Source organism: Dromaius novaehollandiae, chromosome 3 (genome assembly GCF_036370855.1).
Source record: "Dromaius novaehollandiae isolate bDroNov1 chromosome 3, bDroNov1.hap1, whole genome shotgun sequence".
Lineage (NCBI taxonomy): Eukaryota > Metazoa > Chordata > Aves > Casuariiformes > Dromaiidae > Dromaius > Dromaius novaehollandiae.
The window spans coordinates 6,506,960-6,526,509 of NC_088100.1; the positions used below are offsets into that span (position 1 = coordinate 6,506,960).

Here is a 19,550-nt window from a genome sequence, read left to right on the forward strand (position 1 = left end):
TCACTATTCAGTTGCAATATATGTATATCTTCATTAAGTAGGACAGTTCATTTCCCAATTAAAAAAATTTTCCCTAGCTGTTACCTGATACATCAAAGCAACTTGTAAAAACCTGAAACCAAAAAGTTATTGCTAAGTCCCAAATCTTGTAACCATACATTTTTAAAAATGTTTCAATATATAAAAAAAAAAAAAAAAAAAAAAGTCAAGCACAGGACCTACATAAGAAGTTGTATATAATTAGTTACAAGTTACCCAAAGCTTTTCTGCCAAGAGGTTTAACAGTTACAAACCCCAAGCAACCTTCAGGTTCTCCCGATATCTTTAAAGGCTTAAGTTTTTCCACACGTCACAGATTACATGCCAATCAAACAGTGTTGTTCTAGATCACCTAGTTCAATGCAAAGACAGAGGATCTTTAATGCGTCTTACATAACCAGTCCCTGTCTACTGTGACAGATACATATATGCACACTCACGCAAACATATTTTAAAGTTTATTTTTCAAGACAGTACTAAACATACTATATTTTCTTACCTGATGACTGACTGGCTCATCTAACTGCTAAATTTAACCTGTCTCCTCTCACTTCTGTCCTGATTTATTTTAAGAAAATTGCATCTTGAACTTAGAATGAATAATTGAGCAGAACCGTATGTATTGTAACCTACCTTAAAGGAAATCTTACTATAGTTATAAGAATAGATGTGAAAAATTAAACTGCAAAACCTACATTAACTTTGAACTGTCAAGAGAAAAATATAGCACTAGTAGAGCAGAAATATATGAGAGATGCTTAAGCCAAATAAATGGTAAACTTCAGCTAAATCTGGTTACAGTAAAAAATAGTATCTAGATTAATCTCTCCAGCCTTTCCCCATAAAAACATCTTTTAAAAAAAAAAAAAAAAGCTTTCCGAGTACAAATGTAACTTTGAAATTAGTTATAGGAAAGTTCCTTCATCAGTTTGTAAACAGTTTCAGTAGTTTATTTCCTCTGTTTAGAAGAGTGCTCAGGTACAGCTCCATACTTTAATTAAGATCTTCCATCTCCTTCCCCCCCCCCTTCATGGGCAAAGACAGCATATTCAACAAGAAGAGACATGCAAGAGAAAAAAAAGTGTATTTCAGATGTGTCTGACACTAATAAGGCCCAAGTTCAGACTGTTTTTCAAGTGAACTCTGCTACTAAAAGATAAAATGAAATCACAGTAAGGGAGATCTAAAATAATTACACTTAAAAATGAGGTAAAGAAACATGGTAGGATAAGAAAATGAGTTTTAAAAAAGCTTCTTCAGCTTTCACTCAATTTTCAGTTCTTGCATCTTATTATCAGTTTTTAGAACCCCAGCAGACCTTCTCAAAGAACAAAACCCTGTTATGCGAAGTGCTGCACACAGAAACAAGAGACAGCCTCTGTCTTTGAAAGCTGAAAAATATCACATGAGATCAGCAGCAGGAAGAGTTGTAGTAATTTCTCTCCAATAAATGTTCTTCTACTCCATCCTAGCTATAAAAAGAAAAAACTTAGTTCCGTTCCTAGTTTTCTATCTCATACCACTCTTGCCTAAGATATTAAATAAGGCAGACAAAAAAAGCAAAGCACTAAGTAATAAACAAGTCTGTTGTCACTGCCCTTCCACTGTCTCTTTACTTAAGAAGTTTAAAAAAAAAGTCATATCGTCAAAGGATTTCAGCTCAGGAGGCTAAACTGGTTATTTTTGAACAATGCAGTCTCAGCAGAATTCTGGGTTCAAATATGGTAAACAAGTATAGGACAGAATAGGGAAATTCTTTACAGTCCCAAATTACAGCGTGGTTAACCAGAGCGCTCCCAAAACCAGGTCATTACTGCTGTTCCGCTTGCATTCCAAAGGAACTATCCAAAGTCAGATGCTTTTACTGATCAACTTCAAAGCTGAGAGAGATAAGCCTAAGAGTGACTGCAGTCTTAATAAGGTATTCGAGTACTATCATACTTCATTGTATAGGAAGATAAAACAAATGATTATTAATATTCAACTTGAGTGCACATTCATTATGGATTGCATGCTATATAAATTTTCGATCTTTTCATTAAAAACAATCATCTAGACTGTCTGTTCAGTAAAACTTACTAGTCACTATAATCATTTACTTGTTCCATGTAGAAGAATCAAGGTCTGCATGTGCTCTGCATTCCAAGAAATCTAAGACATATGAAAACCAACACTCTTTAAAAAAAAAGAAAAAAAAAAAAAAAGAAGAAGAAGAAAAAAAAAACAACTCTTTTTCCTGGGAAGAGCTGAACCTAGCTTAAGGGGAAACCTCACGAGAAACCTGGCATGAGGGGAATAGCAGCTTTCACGTTTATCCTTGAATCTGCCTCACTGGGGTCAGTCAGTCAAACACAGCTTATACATTTGGGTGTAATAGAAAAAACATACAGCTAACATAAAGGAATCAAGGCCATGTTTTAACAACAGACAACTAGACTTACCAGCAATGAAGCCCATTATCACAGAGAGACCTATGAAAACCTGTCCGTGTTTTGAAAACTAGGATAACAAATTAAGATGCTTTCAGAAACCAAGTAGCAGGCTGAGTGTAATGGCTAAAGAGAATGACAAAGCTTTCGGACAGCTGAAAGTCAGATAAAGAGCATACTGTAGAAGTTCATGTTATTAATTCATACATGGAACACTTTTTAACTAGGTAAAATTTTCAACAGTAAGTTATTTCTTGTAGTCAACACAAAATGCATATTGGATTTTTTTTAATTAGAATGTAATCTGAATGACTAGAAGTATTTAAATTATAATTATTCTGATACTCAAAGCTGAACAAACACACAAACATAAGCCAATCTGGCAAAGAACAGCTGTACACATCAAAAAAATTTCTTCAATATAAATATGGCTTGTATTTGTTCAGCAGTGAATGACACATGTTCCTTGAACTTTCTAACTGATAAAACATTATTTTAGCATATATAAATACTGCTATTATTAAACAGCATTGGCATTTCTGTATTTGAAAACATTTAAGACCACATGTCCCTAATCAGAAAGGCTGTGCTCAGTACTTAAGGAAATCAGTGAGATCTTCAGGGGCCTTCAGTGCTGAACTAATTCTAATCCAACTCAAGTCAGTGGGAGTTATCACAATATGTTAATGGGAGAAGAGATAGTTCAGAAATCATGCCTTCAATAATTTCATTGCACATTTAAAAATCTACTACATTATTCCTTAAAATACTGTTATCTCAGAATGGATGAGAAATTCTAAATAGGCAGAGTTGAGAGTTCTAAGAACATTATTCCCTAAAAATAATTTTTAATTTGGTTTACCAAAAATAATAAAACAAATAGACTTTTCAAGATCACAGTGTGTTCAGGAAGAAAAACAATGTCCATGAGTCTAAATAAAAGTTTGCTTGATTTAGACATTCAGTGAACAATCACAGGTCTAGCACCGCTCTCTGCTAGATCTGAAAAATATTACAATGAGAATGATCACAAAAGTTGGTTCCACAACACAGTGGGGTTTCCACTGATGAAGACACAATAGATAAGAAGTAATTACTTAAAATGTACTTCAGTGGAAATCCTTTGCGGTTTGCAATATGGGGGTTATTCTCCATAACATTCTAGCTTACCGTTCCAGCCCAGAAGTATTTTGATGTAAAAGCAAATAAATAATAAATAAATAAGGAAATAAGAAGAACAGAAAACGCATATGACTCTAATCTTGTATTTGTTTTGGCCACTTACACTCTATATATACACATACACACAATATTTTCTAGTCCCTTTCCTGCAGACAATTTTATGCAGTACAGTTGGTAACATTACAAACATTATAGCTCACTTCACAAATACCAGTTAATCTTGATAATATGACATAAGACTAGCGACAGAACAAAGACAAAGCCTGTCTCACTTTCCCTCATATTTCTTGAGCTATATACTATATGCCCCAAAGTGACTGGCAGACACCACTTACCAGCTTTAGAAATTTCTAAAGGCATTTCATGAGTTGATTTCTCAGCATTAAAACTATATTGTTAGTTTTTGCGACTTTATTAATTTGTTCTAACAAACAGTGACAGAGAGGATGAAGAAAACTTTTTAATTTCCTCACACATTTCTAAAAAGAACATAAGAAAATAAGCTTTTTCCATGCTCTGATAACTCTGAGCTGAATGAAATATAGAGAAAGTCTTTCAAATTTACCTTTATCATAAACTACTGAAACTTCTTCTTCAACAGACATTACTTAGAGAGCATAAGCGTTGGAAAAAGACACCATTAAAACATAGAATGAAAGTTACTCTTAGATTTGTTGCCTATGTATGCCTTGTGCATTGCTAACTATCAACCTCTAACTTTCTGTTCCATTCACTACCCTTACGGCTTTAAACATACCTTCAAATATACACATAAGTACAGAAAGAAAAATATGACCAAATTGTAACTTCTTCACCTGATGTAGCCTTCCTTAAATGTAGAAGAGACCTGTCTATGAGGATTTTTAAACTTTAAATGTATTCAGACAGGAACTCCATCCCTGAAACCATTCTTCACGACCTTCCCAAACTGAATACTCCAAGTTTAGATTCTTATTCCTTATTACCAACTTGTTGTCCTATTTTCAACATACCTGTGCTCAGTATCAATTATTCATTTTACCACAGTTTACTGGAGAAAGAGATACTGAACACACAAAACTGTTAGCAGATGGCGGTGGATTGGGCATAATCTTTATAGCGTTCTCTTAATGAAATCTGTTAATTCAACAGAACAAAACAACAGAGGAGTTCAGCAAAACTGATGACCTCTGCTTAGCTTTTCCTTACTCAACTCTTCTTGCATACAGATGAACAATGACACAAATACGCACACAGTCACCAACCTATCAAATGCAGAGGGAAATAACAGGAAAAAAAATTATGAATGCTGAGAAAGTATTCAAATATTCTTGTAACAGGGATCATATAACTATTCCAAGATTTGGACGGATATGTGTAAGAGCTCTTCCTTAATGAAATGAAAGTCAATGACAAGTCCCAACTGTCACCAAGGCTTTCTCATAATTTTCCATGTTAAGAAAAAATAAATTATTTTCCATGTTAAGAAAAATTATAAATAATTCATTTTTATATATCTTTTTTATATTTATAAACAAAAAGGAAATACTATAATTTTATTAAGATCTGTATTGCACACTAACATTGTAGTATATTACAAATGGGTATAAGGTGCAAGCTAAAACAAGTTGAAATAAGAATTACAGAACTACTAGAAAGAAACTGCTACTAAGTAGCAGTACTAAACTGACTATTATGTTAATTAATTCTATTATTTTAATGGCAACTACAGCAAGTATACTTATGTATTTTTAGAAAATGATGACATTAGAAAAGCATCCCATTTAAGCAGATATTTAAGGTTCTCTTCCTGTAACTGCATCCTTGCAGATACTTCCCTGCACAGCAATAAAACTCCACTGATTTCAGAAAGGCTTTAAATGGCACACTCATGATTCCACATAGATAATCTTCAAGATACAGGCTGAGGCCAGAGGAACAACAAATAAAATCAGTTCCTCACATATTTGCATCTTGTTCTGCATTAAAGCTAATTTGTAATGTAAGCAAAGAGAGAAGAGTTACAGCTTATACAAAATTTATATCCAGATCTTCCCAGGCAAGACTATAAGCAGCCACACAACCAGCCAATGAGCAAACTAGTGCAGTCTTTGATGGGAAAACGCCTTCTTCAAACACAAGCAATCAGAAGAGGATCTAGTCCTGATAAATATATCCATTCGCAGTAGTCCTTATAAAAATAAATGGTTCTGACTAAGCAGTTAAGGGAAAATAAGACCTTTTCTATTATGGAAAGTAGTTTTTTGAAGAACCACATTTTCAACCTTTCACTTAAAATCCTGTTGTAAAGCAAACATGTTTCAGCTGACAAAAAAAAAATTTTCAGGCCAAATATTTGGCAGCAGCAGATCAAAAAAATAGATGAGACAAAAAGAGACAAATCTGAGAAAAAAAATACAGAATTCATGACAAGAGCAGCACTTTCAACCAGCTTGCATTACTGCAGTAATATTGCCTGCCATTACCTATGAATCAGCATGTTGTGGCACAAAAAATGCAGTAGACATGAAAATAGATTCTACAACACTAAAGAATAAATAATTAGTACTTTTTATTGCATAATTCAAAGACTTATCATGAATTTGGAGCCCAATCCTACAAATTTTTAGTTGTCACAAAATTACTGAAACATACAAAGCTAAATACTGGGTCATCTGCAGAACCAGAGTTGTAGGCAACTGGTATGTATGCTGTATGCAAATTAGTTTCAAGTATACATTTGCCATTGGAAGATTTTTACTCACAGTATTTTTTTTAAAAGTACTCTGTTGATAATTTAAACTAATCTTGCGTATGGCCTTTGTTTCCTGTGTATACTAATTTTGAGAAAAGAATACAGAATCAATAGAACTTCTGAAATAACTTAGATCAAAAGGGTCACAATAATCAGTATTTTGCATTTTTGTAATTAGTTAAGAAAAAGCTTAGATAATCAAGACATTTTATTATGGGGGAAAAAAAAAATCTCTGCTCCTCTGCAATTGTTCAATAAAAGTATTTAGAACCTTATGGTTTCCAGTAAATTATACTATAAATAGTACTTATAGTACAACACAGATTACTTGAACCACATTACAAATTTTGACTGCTACTGTGAAATCATCATGGTTGTGAATCTCCTGCACAGAACTGTAACAGAAGTGCAACTGACCTAAGGTTAGGAGTTAATTTAGAAACAGGCTGTAGATCAGCCAAATGAAATTATGTAAAACAAACCTCAGCAAAAGGCACTAGACGTGCTGAAAACTTTTTTCAAATTAACACCCACTATTATAAGTTCTATGGTTATGTAATAACATACACAAATAGAAATAAAGGATGTGTGAATCAAAGCAAAATCTACACTATGTTCTTTTAAATGATTATATGATTAAATAATTTCAAAGTCTTAACAATTAAAAGCCAAACATATTAATGTAAAATGTAGTACACCATAAATTGATGTGTGTGTTTGTGTGGCCTGTGACCGTCTGCTGTATTATTTTACTTACCTCTGTACTCCTGTAAAAATAAATAGCACACTAAGAACTATCACCAGCTATACCTAGAATTATTTATGTAGGCGTTACACATCATACAGAATAGAATTACTTCCAACAAATGCTAGAATTTCTCTAAATGTAAGCAGTGGGAAGCATCAATGCAAAACCAGAACTGTTTTATTAACAGTTAAAAAAAGAAGAAGAAGAAGAAGAAGAAAGCAGCTATGCATATTATAAAAAAGCGTTCTATGCATTTTAAAATAACTTTTCTGCAGTATTCTGTGATTTCATGTTCAAGACACCTGTACACTTGCTGCCTTTTCAAATACATCAGAAAAATATTTGCGAGCATATCATAAAATCCCCAAAAGTCAGCTCAATCCCTAATGCTTTGGTTCAAAAGATAGGTATATAGTATATGTAGCATATGAATAACTTCCTCACCTTAAATGGGGTTACTCACGAGTTTAACATTACACATAAATTTAAGCATCCTGGTAAATCAAACACTGACTCAACACAGGAATGCTGTGTGTTGCAATCTAATAAAAGATACCACCCTCAAAGTGTGAGGCACTCTTATCCACAAACTTCCAGATCTCTTTGCTGGGTTATACCAAGATTTGATATTCTACTTCAGAAAGATTGTTTCTAACTTCCTTCTTCCTTTTAAGTTCCTAAAATCCAACAGTACATTTTTTAACATCAGCAATGACTACCAAAGGCCATTCTAGATTAAGGTCTAATGTCCCTGTATGACTGACTTCTCAAAAATTCAGCTCCTTACTGCACACATTTCTTAACAGGCAGGAAAAGTTACCATTAAAACTACTCCATGTAGACTGTTCAAAATAGCTCCAAATACTACTCTACCTCACAGTAACACAGTATGCAGAGATGGTCTCTATTTTCTTTAAGAAATATGTCACCTTTTTCACACTGTATTCCTCCAGCCTTCAGTATTTCCCAGGTTCTTAAGATGCCAGCATGGAATTGTTATAAATTGCTTAAAACAAAGAATTTGTAACTTCCTATATTATGCAGTTTATTTAAAAAAAAGAAAAAAAAAAAAAAAAAAAAAAGGTCAGCTTCTGTCACAGACTGGAAAGCTCATTTAAAGTGGTAACTTCATTTTGCTGTACATGCCAAAAGAAACAGTTGTCATTTTTTTTTCCACGTGATCCACCCCTAGCACTTTATCATTTAAAAATTCTTTTTTTTTCCCAACAAACAATAAAATTTAATTTTCAGTGTGCTCATTACATTCAAGGCATTTCTTCAGTCCTTACTAGTTCAATGAAACTGCTTGTGAAAAATATTACTCTAAAACACAGAAGAGCTGTTTGTATAGCATTCAAAGTGTAACTGCAGGTCTAAAGCAAGAGGAAAACGTCTATTTCTTCCATTTATATGGCCAACAATAACTTTTACATTCTGACAGAACCATGTGTATACTGGCGGGGAGGGTAGTTTCAAAATACTTATCAGGAAGTGCATAGTTAAATAAAATTCAGGCTCCTCAGATGCTGAAAAGATGCACAGGCTTCTCTGACTCCTAAACCTCATGTCTGCACCTTTTCTTTTTTTCTTTTTTTTTTTAAAAAAAAAGTAAAGCACAGTTGCATGTTCTCCTCAAAGAACATCACATTTTTCAGTGTAGATGACTATAATAGATGTGAACAATAAATAAATAGAATTTTCTTGATAGAGGGAACTAATGTTTTCTATCTGAAAAGAAATTTGATACAGAAAATCATTTGATCTGTAACAAAAAACGTACTCATCTACTTTAGACAATTCAGTGAACAGGAAATAGACCATTATCTCATTTACATTATGCTTAAAAATACTGTAGTGGAATGTATCACATGCTTCACCTACAATATTTGTATAATCTCTTAAGCGCATTTAACTGAGAATAAGTTGTCTCTTTCACTTTTAAACAGGGACCTCCAATAAATCCTACAATGAGTTAGGGAATTCCTTTCATCTAAATTTCTATATGGGCAGTATATATCAGAAAATGTTACATGACAGTGGAGGTGAGCGTACAACATATAACAAAAAACAGTAATATGTTATTATTCTCACCAGCATTTAATCAGCATCCCAAATTCCACATCTCCCAGAAGCAGCAGCAAGTGACCAAAGGAGACTGTTAAGAACAGGCTGAGCGTGTGAGAGAGGGGAAGGATGGCACACGACATGAAAAAGGTTTAAATCATTCTTATATAACACGGTCATGTCCATAACTGACAAAAAGTAACAGTCCAAATGTAGCCTAAAGTGACCCAAAACATCTCTTACATTTTGAATGAATCCTTCACAATTACCAAAGTGCTAAAAGAGAGTATCTGGTTAATTTCTCTAGTGTGTTACAGTAATACTAAAACCTTAAGTACTTCCATTACATCAAAAAGCCAAACACAATGCAATGCTTATCCAGATAAATAATTCTAATCTATGGAGACTTCAGATACTTTAACCTCTCTATGGAAGAAAACTGCAGGAAAAAAAAGTATATAGAAGCCTTTAACTTTCCTCCTATTAACCTCAGTTCCTACACCATGGAATGGAAAAGGACAAGAGTGGAAAATCTAAGAAAAGAATATTTAAAACTTTTTAACTCATATAAGGCAGTATATTAAAAACCACAGCCCCACAACTGAATATATATTCAACAACAGTTACTAACCTAACGTAAAATGACCAAAAGGATAGCATCAGGACAACACTCAGGGTTCACCCATAATTGCAATAAATAACATTTCCGTCTTTAAAATATAGCTACAGACCTAACAGTCAGAAAACTGTTGCTGTAACCAGTTTGATTTAAACATAACTTACTGAAAATGAATAAATATGAAGAAACACAGTAAAAAGAAGCTCTCAAATCCCCCTAATATTTAGTGTTCTCAAGGATCTTGCCAAAGTAAAGAACGGGGAATTAATTTTAGGCTACTGATAAGTTCATCCTACTTTACCTCATCCTATCTTAAATGCCATCCTGAATAGTCTTCCAGAGCTATGACTTTAGCAAAAAGAGCCAAAGATTACCACTATCTTTTGAAAGATTAGATTTATGTTTTGGTACTCTGGGACTAGCTTTCTTCAGTTCATTTTCAGCTCTGACAAATGCACATGAAAGATACTTTAAGGATACTTCTGCAAGAGTTCATAAAGCAAAGTTCCCTTTTATGTGGAGCTAACATGCACCCTCTCTCCTCCCAGTAAGTAACATCCATAATCATGTATTTTTTAAAAATGCACATATTTAGATCTGAGTCACTACAGTCTACTTCTTTATCTGCAAGTTTAGAGGTTAGATATTCCTTAACTTAGGGCTGAAATATTCTTTAAAATGCCTGATGAATCAGGAGTACCAATCCACAGGAGAACAAGCTCATTACTTTGAGCTTTTCTTTCATCCTTTCAGCATAGCGCCTTGTCTCATACCATATAAAGGGAGAAAAAAAACGTCATGGAGCGGCAGGTCAACCTTTCTGATAAATAGTTTGCTTTCCATCAGATGAAGATTTGCAGTCAGCCCAGTATAGTAGATTACTAGTCAAGATCAAGACTTCACAGAAGGAATCCTCCTGACTGACAAAACCCACCTGTTTAAGTAACCTACAAGATTTTAGAAGCTGTAAGCTAGAAAATTTTCTAATATCACAGCTTGGAAGACTGACTAACTGGGTTTCTAAGATTACAGTGTTAACTTAAACAACAAATAATTTGTGTTTGTAACAACTTTACTTCCTATCAGCCAAAACCCAGTTATTTTCAACAGTTCCATATCTTCATCTCATCATGAATATTATCATCTCAGTAGTCTACCTTTCTGTATTAGCACTGAAAGATAACACGAGGTATCATTTAAATAAGCATACATGACAATAGGAAACTTAACATAACTTTGATGAAGAACTGACAAACATGGGTCTCAGTACAAGATGTGTTTTTTCTTTATCTAAGTCACCTTTAAATGTTTTCCAAACCAGAGGTAAAACACTGACAGTTCCATTGCTAATACCTGTTATTTCTGCTTTCCCCATTACCACCATATACACTTTCTAATGCAGAGATTCCCAGATATTTGGACAGATAACTTACATCATACTTTGCAGTTCAGGTGTAAAGCTTGTTGATTTTCCTGTCCCTCTTCCACTGCTTGAAGAAGCAACCGTTGACATCGGGCTAGCCACAGTGCTGCTCATCTGAGTAAACAGAGAAATAACAGTAGTTACAAATATATTTTATTTTAAAGAGAACACATGGAAAAACAGTAGCAACTACACATCACTTCACAAAAGTGTATGTGCTTTAAAAATTCCAAGGCTAATTCTGTGCTTCATACAGAACTTCATAAGGCCATAACTCTAAAATCACCAATGAAAAACTATTAAGATAAAATTACTGTTATTCTGGTATACATGGTATTCACAGGCACCAGTACCTTGCTACTCAAAACACACACTTATATTCTTAGGGTATCCCAGGCACAAGTAAATCACTGAGGCCAAGAGGAATAAAACAGAGTCCTAGAAAAATCAAATTAAAGTGTATCCTGCCTTCACAAACACAGAAATAATCAGATTTCTTTTAGAAATACCAGGTCTTATTTAGGTCTTTAAAACAGAAATGTGTTATAAACAAAAAAGTGCTACCTGCACATCATCGTAATACCTACATGACTAAAGGTGCTATCTTTACACAAAATATTTTATGCCTTTTCTATACAAAATTCTTAAAAAAAGTTCCAAACGAAACCCTGGACAGTTGTACTCTTATACTATAAAGTATTAATCTAACTCATGTACATTTTCCCCTTTAATAAAATGCAAGTCAAGTATCTTTGAATAAATTCATTTTTAAAAACATCATAATTTTCCAAAAGACTGACTAATCAAAGTTTACCAATTTACAGAAAACTTTCTCCATATAAAATAGAGCATTTTGTTTTTCCCTTCAAGCAATTTTTAACAAAGAGCTGCAGACACTATGCAAGTCACCTGATAAATGGAATATATTCCCATTCCCATCTTCCTCTTCTACCTGGTTTGCTACACTCTAGTAAATGTTCAGTCACACTGCTCAATTCTTATACTATTAGCAGCACCAGTATAATGATAATGAAAAGCAGATGTTAATATGCTCCGTTTTCAGTAATACCTCTTTAGAGATCTTACCTTTTTCCACTTTGAAATTTTAAATTTAAGATAGATTTCTTTTCTGAAAACATAATCTAAAAGTACAAAACTAGATTTATATCAAATGCTATTACAAGCATTCTAGTCAATAACATATATTATGCTTTAAGAAACCCTGTAAAACTCTAAATACAAAGTCTAAGATCTTTTTAAAAAGTAACAACAGAATTAGTATTTTAAAAGGCTAATGATACGACAGCATATGGATGGACCAAAAAAATAATAAAAAGTTTATGCATTTAGATATAAGTTTACATTTTTTATTAACGCTTTCAAGTAGATTTTACCAGACTTCTGTTTATCTTCAGGCAGATTCTAATTTAGGTCCCCATCCTGCAAGCACTTATGCACATGTGTAACTTTAATCACATGTTTACTCCCACTGAAGTCTGATTTTAATCATATGAGTAGTTACACACCAGGCTTAAGTGTTGGCAGGATCTCGCCATAATCAGCAGTTACCAAAGAGTCATATAATCTAAACAGTCAAATTAGTGAGTTAAAAAAAAAATTAAAAAAAAAAATACATCTATAATGTGGAGGAAGCTGACCGCGTATTTCTAGGAAAGCTCTATGTACACATCAAAGGGAGTGACGGGCTGCATTTGAACCATGCACCATGAAGAGTTCAAAGATCTGGAAATTTATACTTAGTCTATGTGTTTTACGTATTTTACTGTTCATTATTGGATTGAGACTAATCATGATCCATTTAAGTAGCTATTTATATCTAGTACCTTAAGTGTCAATAGTCTTAAATAAATTTCAGTACGCTGTAAATTCTACAGGACTAAGCAGTATCTTAAAGTATTATTTAAAAACATGGAAATTTTTATGTGGAAGCTTCAGACAACAAAATTATTCTGCCAGGCAAACTCCCACAACACCCTCATCCCCCACACACACACATACACATTAATTGTAATCATCAGCACTCCCATTAGCTTCATTGGGTCTATATATATAATTAAGGCTACATGCCTTTAAAAATCTGCAGAACCTAGATCACAGAGTTTGATTTTTGATTATTTGGGTTCATCATTTGGCAATCAATATTTCGTTACACAAACAATAAGGTCCCAAATATGCATCATGCTTTTGCAATTAGACCTTTTAGTCTTCACCAACCAGCTCCTATCGTGCAGGATGGCTAAGTTCTGATATTTGCTATATTGCCCAGACCCTAGAGAAAGCAATTAAGTGAACATCTCAGCTTACACTTTCTGAAATGGCTGCAGAATAAAAATTCTTGAAACATGTCATTCATACATGTCTTAAGGGTTCAAATAGTACATAAAGACTCAAGATTTCTTTTTTTTTTAAACTAACTGCATTGTCTAAAGCATGTGGTTATTTTCTTCAAATATCCAAGGCAGACATTTTGCTTTATCCATGTGGTTCTGTTCTACTAATTTAAGAGGCATTCTCGTGAAATGAGAATCAAGCCACAGTTCTACAGAGTTCCCAACTCAGAGTAATCATTTTGATTCACGAGTGCCTTGTCTGCAGTGTTTTAGAATAAGTACTTTTTAAGGTTCCTGTCCTCCAAATGCATGAGAACAGGCTAACTAAGCATCCAGAAGGTCTGTACATCTGTACAAGCAGCAGTAGGTTTGGGAGCTGAAAGCTTATCAGCTACTGGTTCACTAAAACTCTGCTCTTCCTACTGCAACCAAATGATTTAACTTTCAAATCAAGCAGGTGTACAGCATTTTCTTGACATAAAAAACCAACAGCTTGTCAGCCTTTGTCAGACCCCTTAGAATAATTACTTCCACAGCCCACGTTTTGTTTGATGGTTCAGATAATTAACTTCTTTACACATCAAAGTCCCATCATCCGTATGTTCTATTTCCTTTCTTCCGGACATTAAGAAAAAGAAAAAAAGAAAAAGAGGCCATTCAAAAGCAGAAGCACTCTCAAATCAATTTTCTTCAATAAGTGCAGCTAACATGGAACTGAAAAGCCTACTGTAATCTTTAACGGGTCAATATACTATATTTGTTTTCACTCCAAACTGAACTGCAGCTGTTTGCCATATTCTACAAAATGAATTCAGATGTTCAGATTAGGTCACAGATTATTTCAGCATGCCTTATTTTAATCATGAACTCTAGCAAGGAGAAGATAACATCTGATTAACACTATTTGGAACTAGTAATTATGAGGTCCTATCGAAATATGTCCAGCTTTTACAAATTCTTTTCCCAAAAGTAAACTATTGCAATCAAATGTATAATTAAAATTATATATATTAAAAGGTTTTATATGTGCATAAAAATCATTAATGTAAATAAACTTTTAAAGGAATCCACTGTAATCTCAATGTCTTTGACATTAAACTGTCCCCTAAAAACGAGCAGAATAAAAAATAGTTTCAGCTGAAGGAAACAAATCCTAAATCCTTCCTTATCAAGTTTAGGCCCACCCTTTTCACTGAGGTAGGATACTTAGACTTGCCATTCGTAGCCATCCTTTATAATCACAGCCCCCCTCTGAAGTTCCCCAGCAGTACCAACTCACACTTATCGTTGTTTAATCAATGAGCTATACGTATAATCCTACTGCTCCTAAAACTTGAATTTAACACTGTATTTTGCAGATTACCAAATCTATGCTATTTCATATCATTTGCTGACATACATAGGCAGTCTTCAAAAAAGTCGAAGTCAACACTTCCCCTTTTATTTTGAAATAATACTCAAATATGTTCACCAAACACTGCTGCCAAATTCTGCCATGAGGATTTAGGAGAAGGGTGCATTCAAAGGCTCACTACAGAAAAAGTCCTCCACTAGATCTGTTAATTTATTGATCTAAAGTCAATCGGGAAGAGCAAACATTTATATTACTGCAGCTCTAGCTCTGCAAAAACTGAATGGAGCCAAGCCTAAACTGAGTCAGTTCAAAGTAATATTGTGTTCTCACAAGAGACAAATTTGAATCAGAAAGGCTTAACAGAGTTTTGAGTAAAGCTGGGCATAATTACAGTCAGCAAATGCATTTGTTTTCAAAGTGTTTGCTGAATCAAGTCACACAGGTCTTTAACTTCTCTATTTTTCCTTGAGACTTTGTAAATTTTAAGTGGTATGTCTCTGGTAGAGGCTAAAGAAGGTGCAGAATTACGGGGGCGGGGGGGGGGGGAACATTCCTGCACATATTCCTATATTAGATATATTATTGTAGAATTTACTCTTGCAACAAATTAATTCAGCTAACCTACATCTAACGTGGACACTGCACCAGTCTTCCCTTGCCTTTCATAAATATATTTTGCATATAACCGGAAACCATGCAAAAAGTTAAAGACTGACATATTTTCATCTCTATAAACCCAAGCAAAACAGGATGGAAGGAAATGAATGCCAAGATGATTATGTATTAATGCAACATTGAAATTAATGTTTTTGTTTTCACACCCTGTACTTCAGAGTAATCACGTTAACCAGAATGTTACCACCAAGTATTTTAGTGAATGCATGGGCTGAGCAGCACACAAGAGAGTGCAAGAAACAGTCTTCTAGGGTTGGAGATGTTAAAAAAATAAAAAAAAATACTGCATTCCAAATACTGGAATACGTATATTATTTTACTGATCATCTACTCTCCCAGTAGATTATCATGCAATAACTCTCTCATGGAATAACTAAAAATGCAAAAACTATTAAGTCCTTAAGTTCTCCCGAGTTGTACAAGCAGGCTAGAACTAGAAACATGCTGGAATGCAATGTCCCAGGTAAGCACAAGGCAAGGATGACCTAGATTTTACAATAGATAAATGATTCAAAATACATAATACAACCCCTTTATCAGCCTCTAAGCTGTCCAGGGCTGCATAGTAACTATTAGCTTCTTCTGTAACACATGAGAAATCGTTCTGCTTATAGGCAATTAGATGAATTTCCTAAATTTGGCCTCTTAAGAGGCAAGCAGATAAAGCAAAGCAACAAGCTTTCAAGGAACAGCCAGAGACAGTCTAGGATTAGACGCAATCTGTGGGCAGGCAGGGATACATCTGCATCAGGTCTGTGTACAATGATATTGTTCAAAGCTAGGGATGCAATCTGAGCTTTCTTTCATTTTGGATTTAATTAACAAAGTATCATAAGGTGGAATGCATGCACTATTCTCGCTAAGGAGAACATATTACATCTGCTATTGCTGCTTCTTTTTATTACCCAATGCGCTAGATTCTTACAGTGGTTATATTTGAAAGCAAGTAACAGAAGGAAATACTCATCTTATAGCTGTCAATTTGCAGCCAAACTTCAATCACCACCCAGACAAATCAGCACCTCATCTTTAACCATGACATTCTGTATTGGAACGAAACATACTTGGAATACGATTTTCCCCCTTTCCATTTATAAGGCAACTCAGTCAATTTGTTCCCATTTAGAAATTACAGAAGAAACATGCATGTCTAGAAATGAAGAGAGTGAAACAAACTTTCAAATGCATCTAGGCATATAGATTTTGGACGAAATTCTGTCCTCAACTGTGGCTCTCACACTGGAAATAAAATGCACAAAAGAGTAAAATCTATATTACTGATTTTATCTTTACAAGTGTCCCGTTTTGCATCCCTGGGGCTCCAAATAATCATTTCAGCATTGGATGAGAACGTTTCTCTGCGTATTAATTTTGCTGAAAAATTTAGATCGAAGCCATAAACAAGTACAGCTCTCTCTCACTGACTTTGCAGAGAAAGAAAATTCACTGGACCTAACCAATTACAGACTAAACATAACCCTCCGATTCTGTTACACGTGACAACCATTGTATTTTACTTGAAATGACTCTATTTCCCCATATTTCAAGCTATTATTTGTCCATCCATGACAATTGGATGTGACACATACTTAAGCCTCTTCTGAAACAGACAGCAGAACGGTCTGGACTACTCTACTGAAAGAATATTAATACACAGATGTAACTATTTTATTTGAGATTGAGAAATGTACAGCATAATCTTAGACAGGAGGTGTGTCTCCGCATCTGGATACATTTACAAACACTTTTCTTGTACAGTTTCTAAATGAACTCTAATCAGAGCTCTGTCCTTCCCCAGAAGTGAATTTTTACCAAGAAAGCAAGGAAAAATGAATCTAACGTGTGCCCATCTCCCTCTCAAGAGAATGCACAGCACTTCTTGCAGAACTCCATGCCACTTTTGGCAGTTAATGGCACTGCAAATTAAGCACCAATGACTTTTTGTTTTCTTTCCTAACGATGCTTTAACAAAACAGTGTAAATACCAAATAGCCTGTAAAAAAACAGCAAAGGTTCTATAGGTTCCTGAATCCAGGTGCTGTAGCCATAACCTCGTTTGGACTAGAAATTATCTTTGAAAATGCATTACTCTGGTAGTATTCTGAATCTTCCTTACCAATTATTTAATAATTGTATAGGCATGCAATTTATCAGCCATATTTTTCCTGATGTAACCATTGACAATTTTCAGTGAAGTAAATTTGAGGTGTGTCTGCAAATCTAATGATAGAAGTTGGCTTCAAATCTTCTGGAACTTATACATATGACTCTGGCATGTAAAGATGAACAAATGCCAACCCGTAACTCACTCAATATTTTGCTTTTTCTGAATAGTAAAACATTCATATATGAGCAGGCAGATCTCAAGTTAGTTCCATCAGTGTTTGTCAACGAGCAAATCCATTAATCATCATGCTTCCCATCTACCTTTAGTTCCATCTAGAGTAACTCAAAACTTAAGGTTTCACCACAGTTGCGTTCTCTGTAAAGTGTAACCAAATTACTGCTTTCTTACCGTTAGCTTTAAGTTATTCTTTCCTATGTATTATTTCTCTTTCTGGGACTCTCCTGCACCTACCTCCACCTGCTCACTGCCCTTCAGGATGGTATTACCAAACCTCACATGTGCAGCCCATCACATTGATTCCCTTCCTTCCACATCACCATGGGCTGTCTTTAGCCCACCACTTGAAACACAATTAAAAGCCTTTCATAATATAGTTCCACCCAGACCTTAGCTGAAAACTCTGGCATATCCGGATTTTCATACTTTGCCCCAGACTACAAAGAGGGGAGTTTGAGACTATAAAGGATTTTTCCTATTTTTCTTGTTATAGAACTGTTTCTGTCCTTTCTGAAATCACTGTTTGCCATCACAAAGCTAAATTCTCTAGAGTAGAAAACGTCTACTTCTATCATTACTTATTTGCACAACACCTAGCACAGTGAAAGCCTCTGGCCTAACAAGGTTCAGCTGCTAATATAAATTACAGCCATTTAAAAGAAACAGGTCTAATAGTAGTTCAGTAACATGCAGGATACCAGCCCCTTCAGAGATTTCACAATCATAAATGAAGTCTATTAGACTTCTACTAAAACGTGTTCTACTTCCTGAAAACGCATTTTTCCTCATTTTTAAGCATACCATTTTTAAAAGCATTTAACATTGGCTAATGACTCCCATATCAATGATAAACATTCCTAATACAGGCCTTTGAAGAGTTAGGCCAATACCTAGATGCTTCAGAAAATTGTCCCTTCCATACAAGGTATTGGCCTCTTTTTACCATTACTGTTACTTCTTTTATGACAGCTTGAACAACTGTTTGAGCTATAAACTTTTCAGCTAACTGTGTGACTTTTTGACTGTAATCAAATGTAATACTTCGAATGTATGCAAAATAGAAGGGTAGGAAAAAGCCAAAGATTATTTATAAACAGAAATTCTGCCTTACCTTACAAATGAACACTTAAACAGATAATTTCAAATTAACAGTGATTACCTGTAGACTATTAATGCCAATTTTTGAAATACAAAATGCAGACCTAATCAATACTGGCTCTAATACCTTTGACATGCAGTTTTCTGATCAGCTCCCATAGGCTCCTATTTGAGTCACTGTTGCCTGGTCCCCTGAGAACATAGGCCTAACTAGTTTCCTTTTCTTTACCTATTTCATATTTCAAAATATTTAGACATTTCACAATCACAAGAGAATCAACTCAGTTAATTTCTATAGGATAACCACACTGTTTGGGTTTGGTCTCATGCCTTAAAAGCATCCGTGCAACAGTTAGCCAGTAATACACTGTCTAGCAGGTCTCACTGCTTCAAGGCATCACATTAGGATGACAATAATATGATCAACGTCCAGTGCTGCTCTAGAATATTATATGTAAGCAATTCTTAAGACACATGTAGCTTACTAAAT

General features: G+C 34.4%; 2 protein-coding genes across 11 annotated transcripts in view; one reads left to right on the forward strand and one right to left on the reverse strand.

Annotated features, from left to right (window-relative positions):
• The window catches only part of SUPT3H (SPT3 homolog, SAGA and STAGA complex component), a 280,114-nt gene that overhangs the window by 258,346 nt on the left and 2,218 nt on the right, over window positions 1–19,550 (reverse strand). For all 7 annotated transcript variants that reach the window (XM_064508310.1, XM_064508308.1, XM_064508309.1 and 4 more), the window contains exon 2: window positions 11,249–11,352. In XM_064508310.1, coding sequence (XP_064364380.1) covers window positions 11,249–11,352 — 104 coding nt within the window. The remainder of the gene's footprint in view (window positions 1–11,248; window positions 11,353–19,550) is intronic.
• The window catches only part of RUNX2 (RUNX family transcription factor 2), a 213,828-nt gene that overhangs the window by 24,255 nt on the left and 170,023 nt on the right, over window positions 1–19,550 (forward strand). The window lies entirely within an intron of this gene.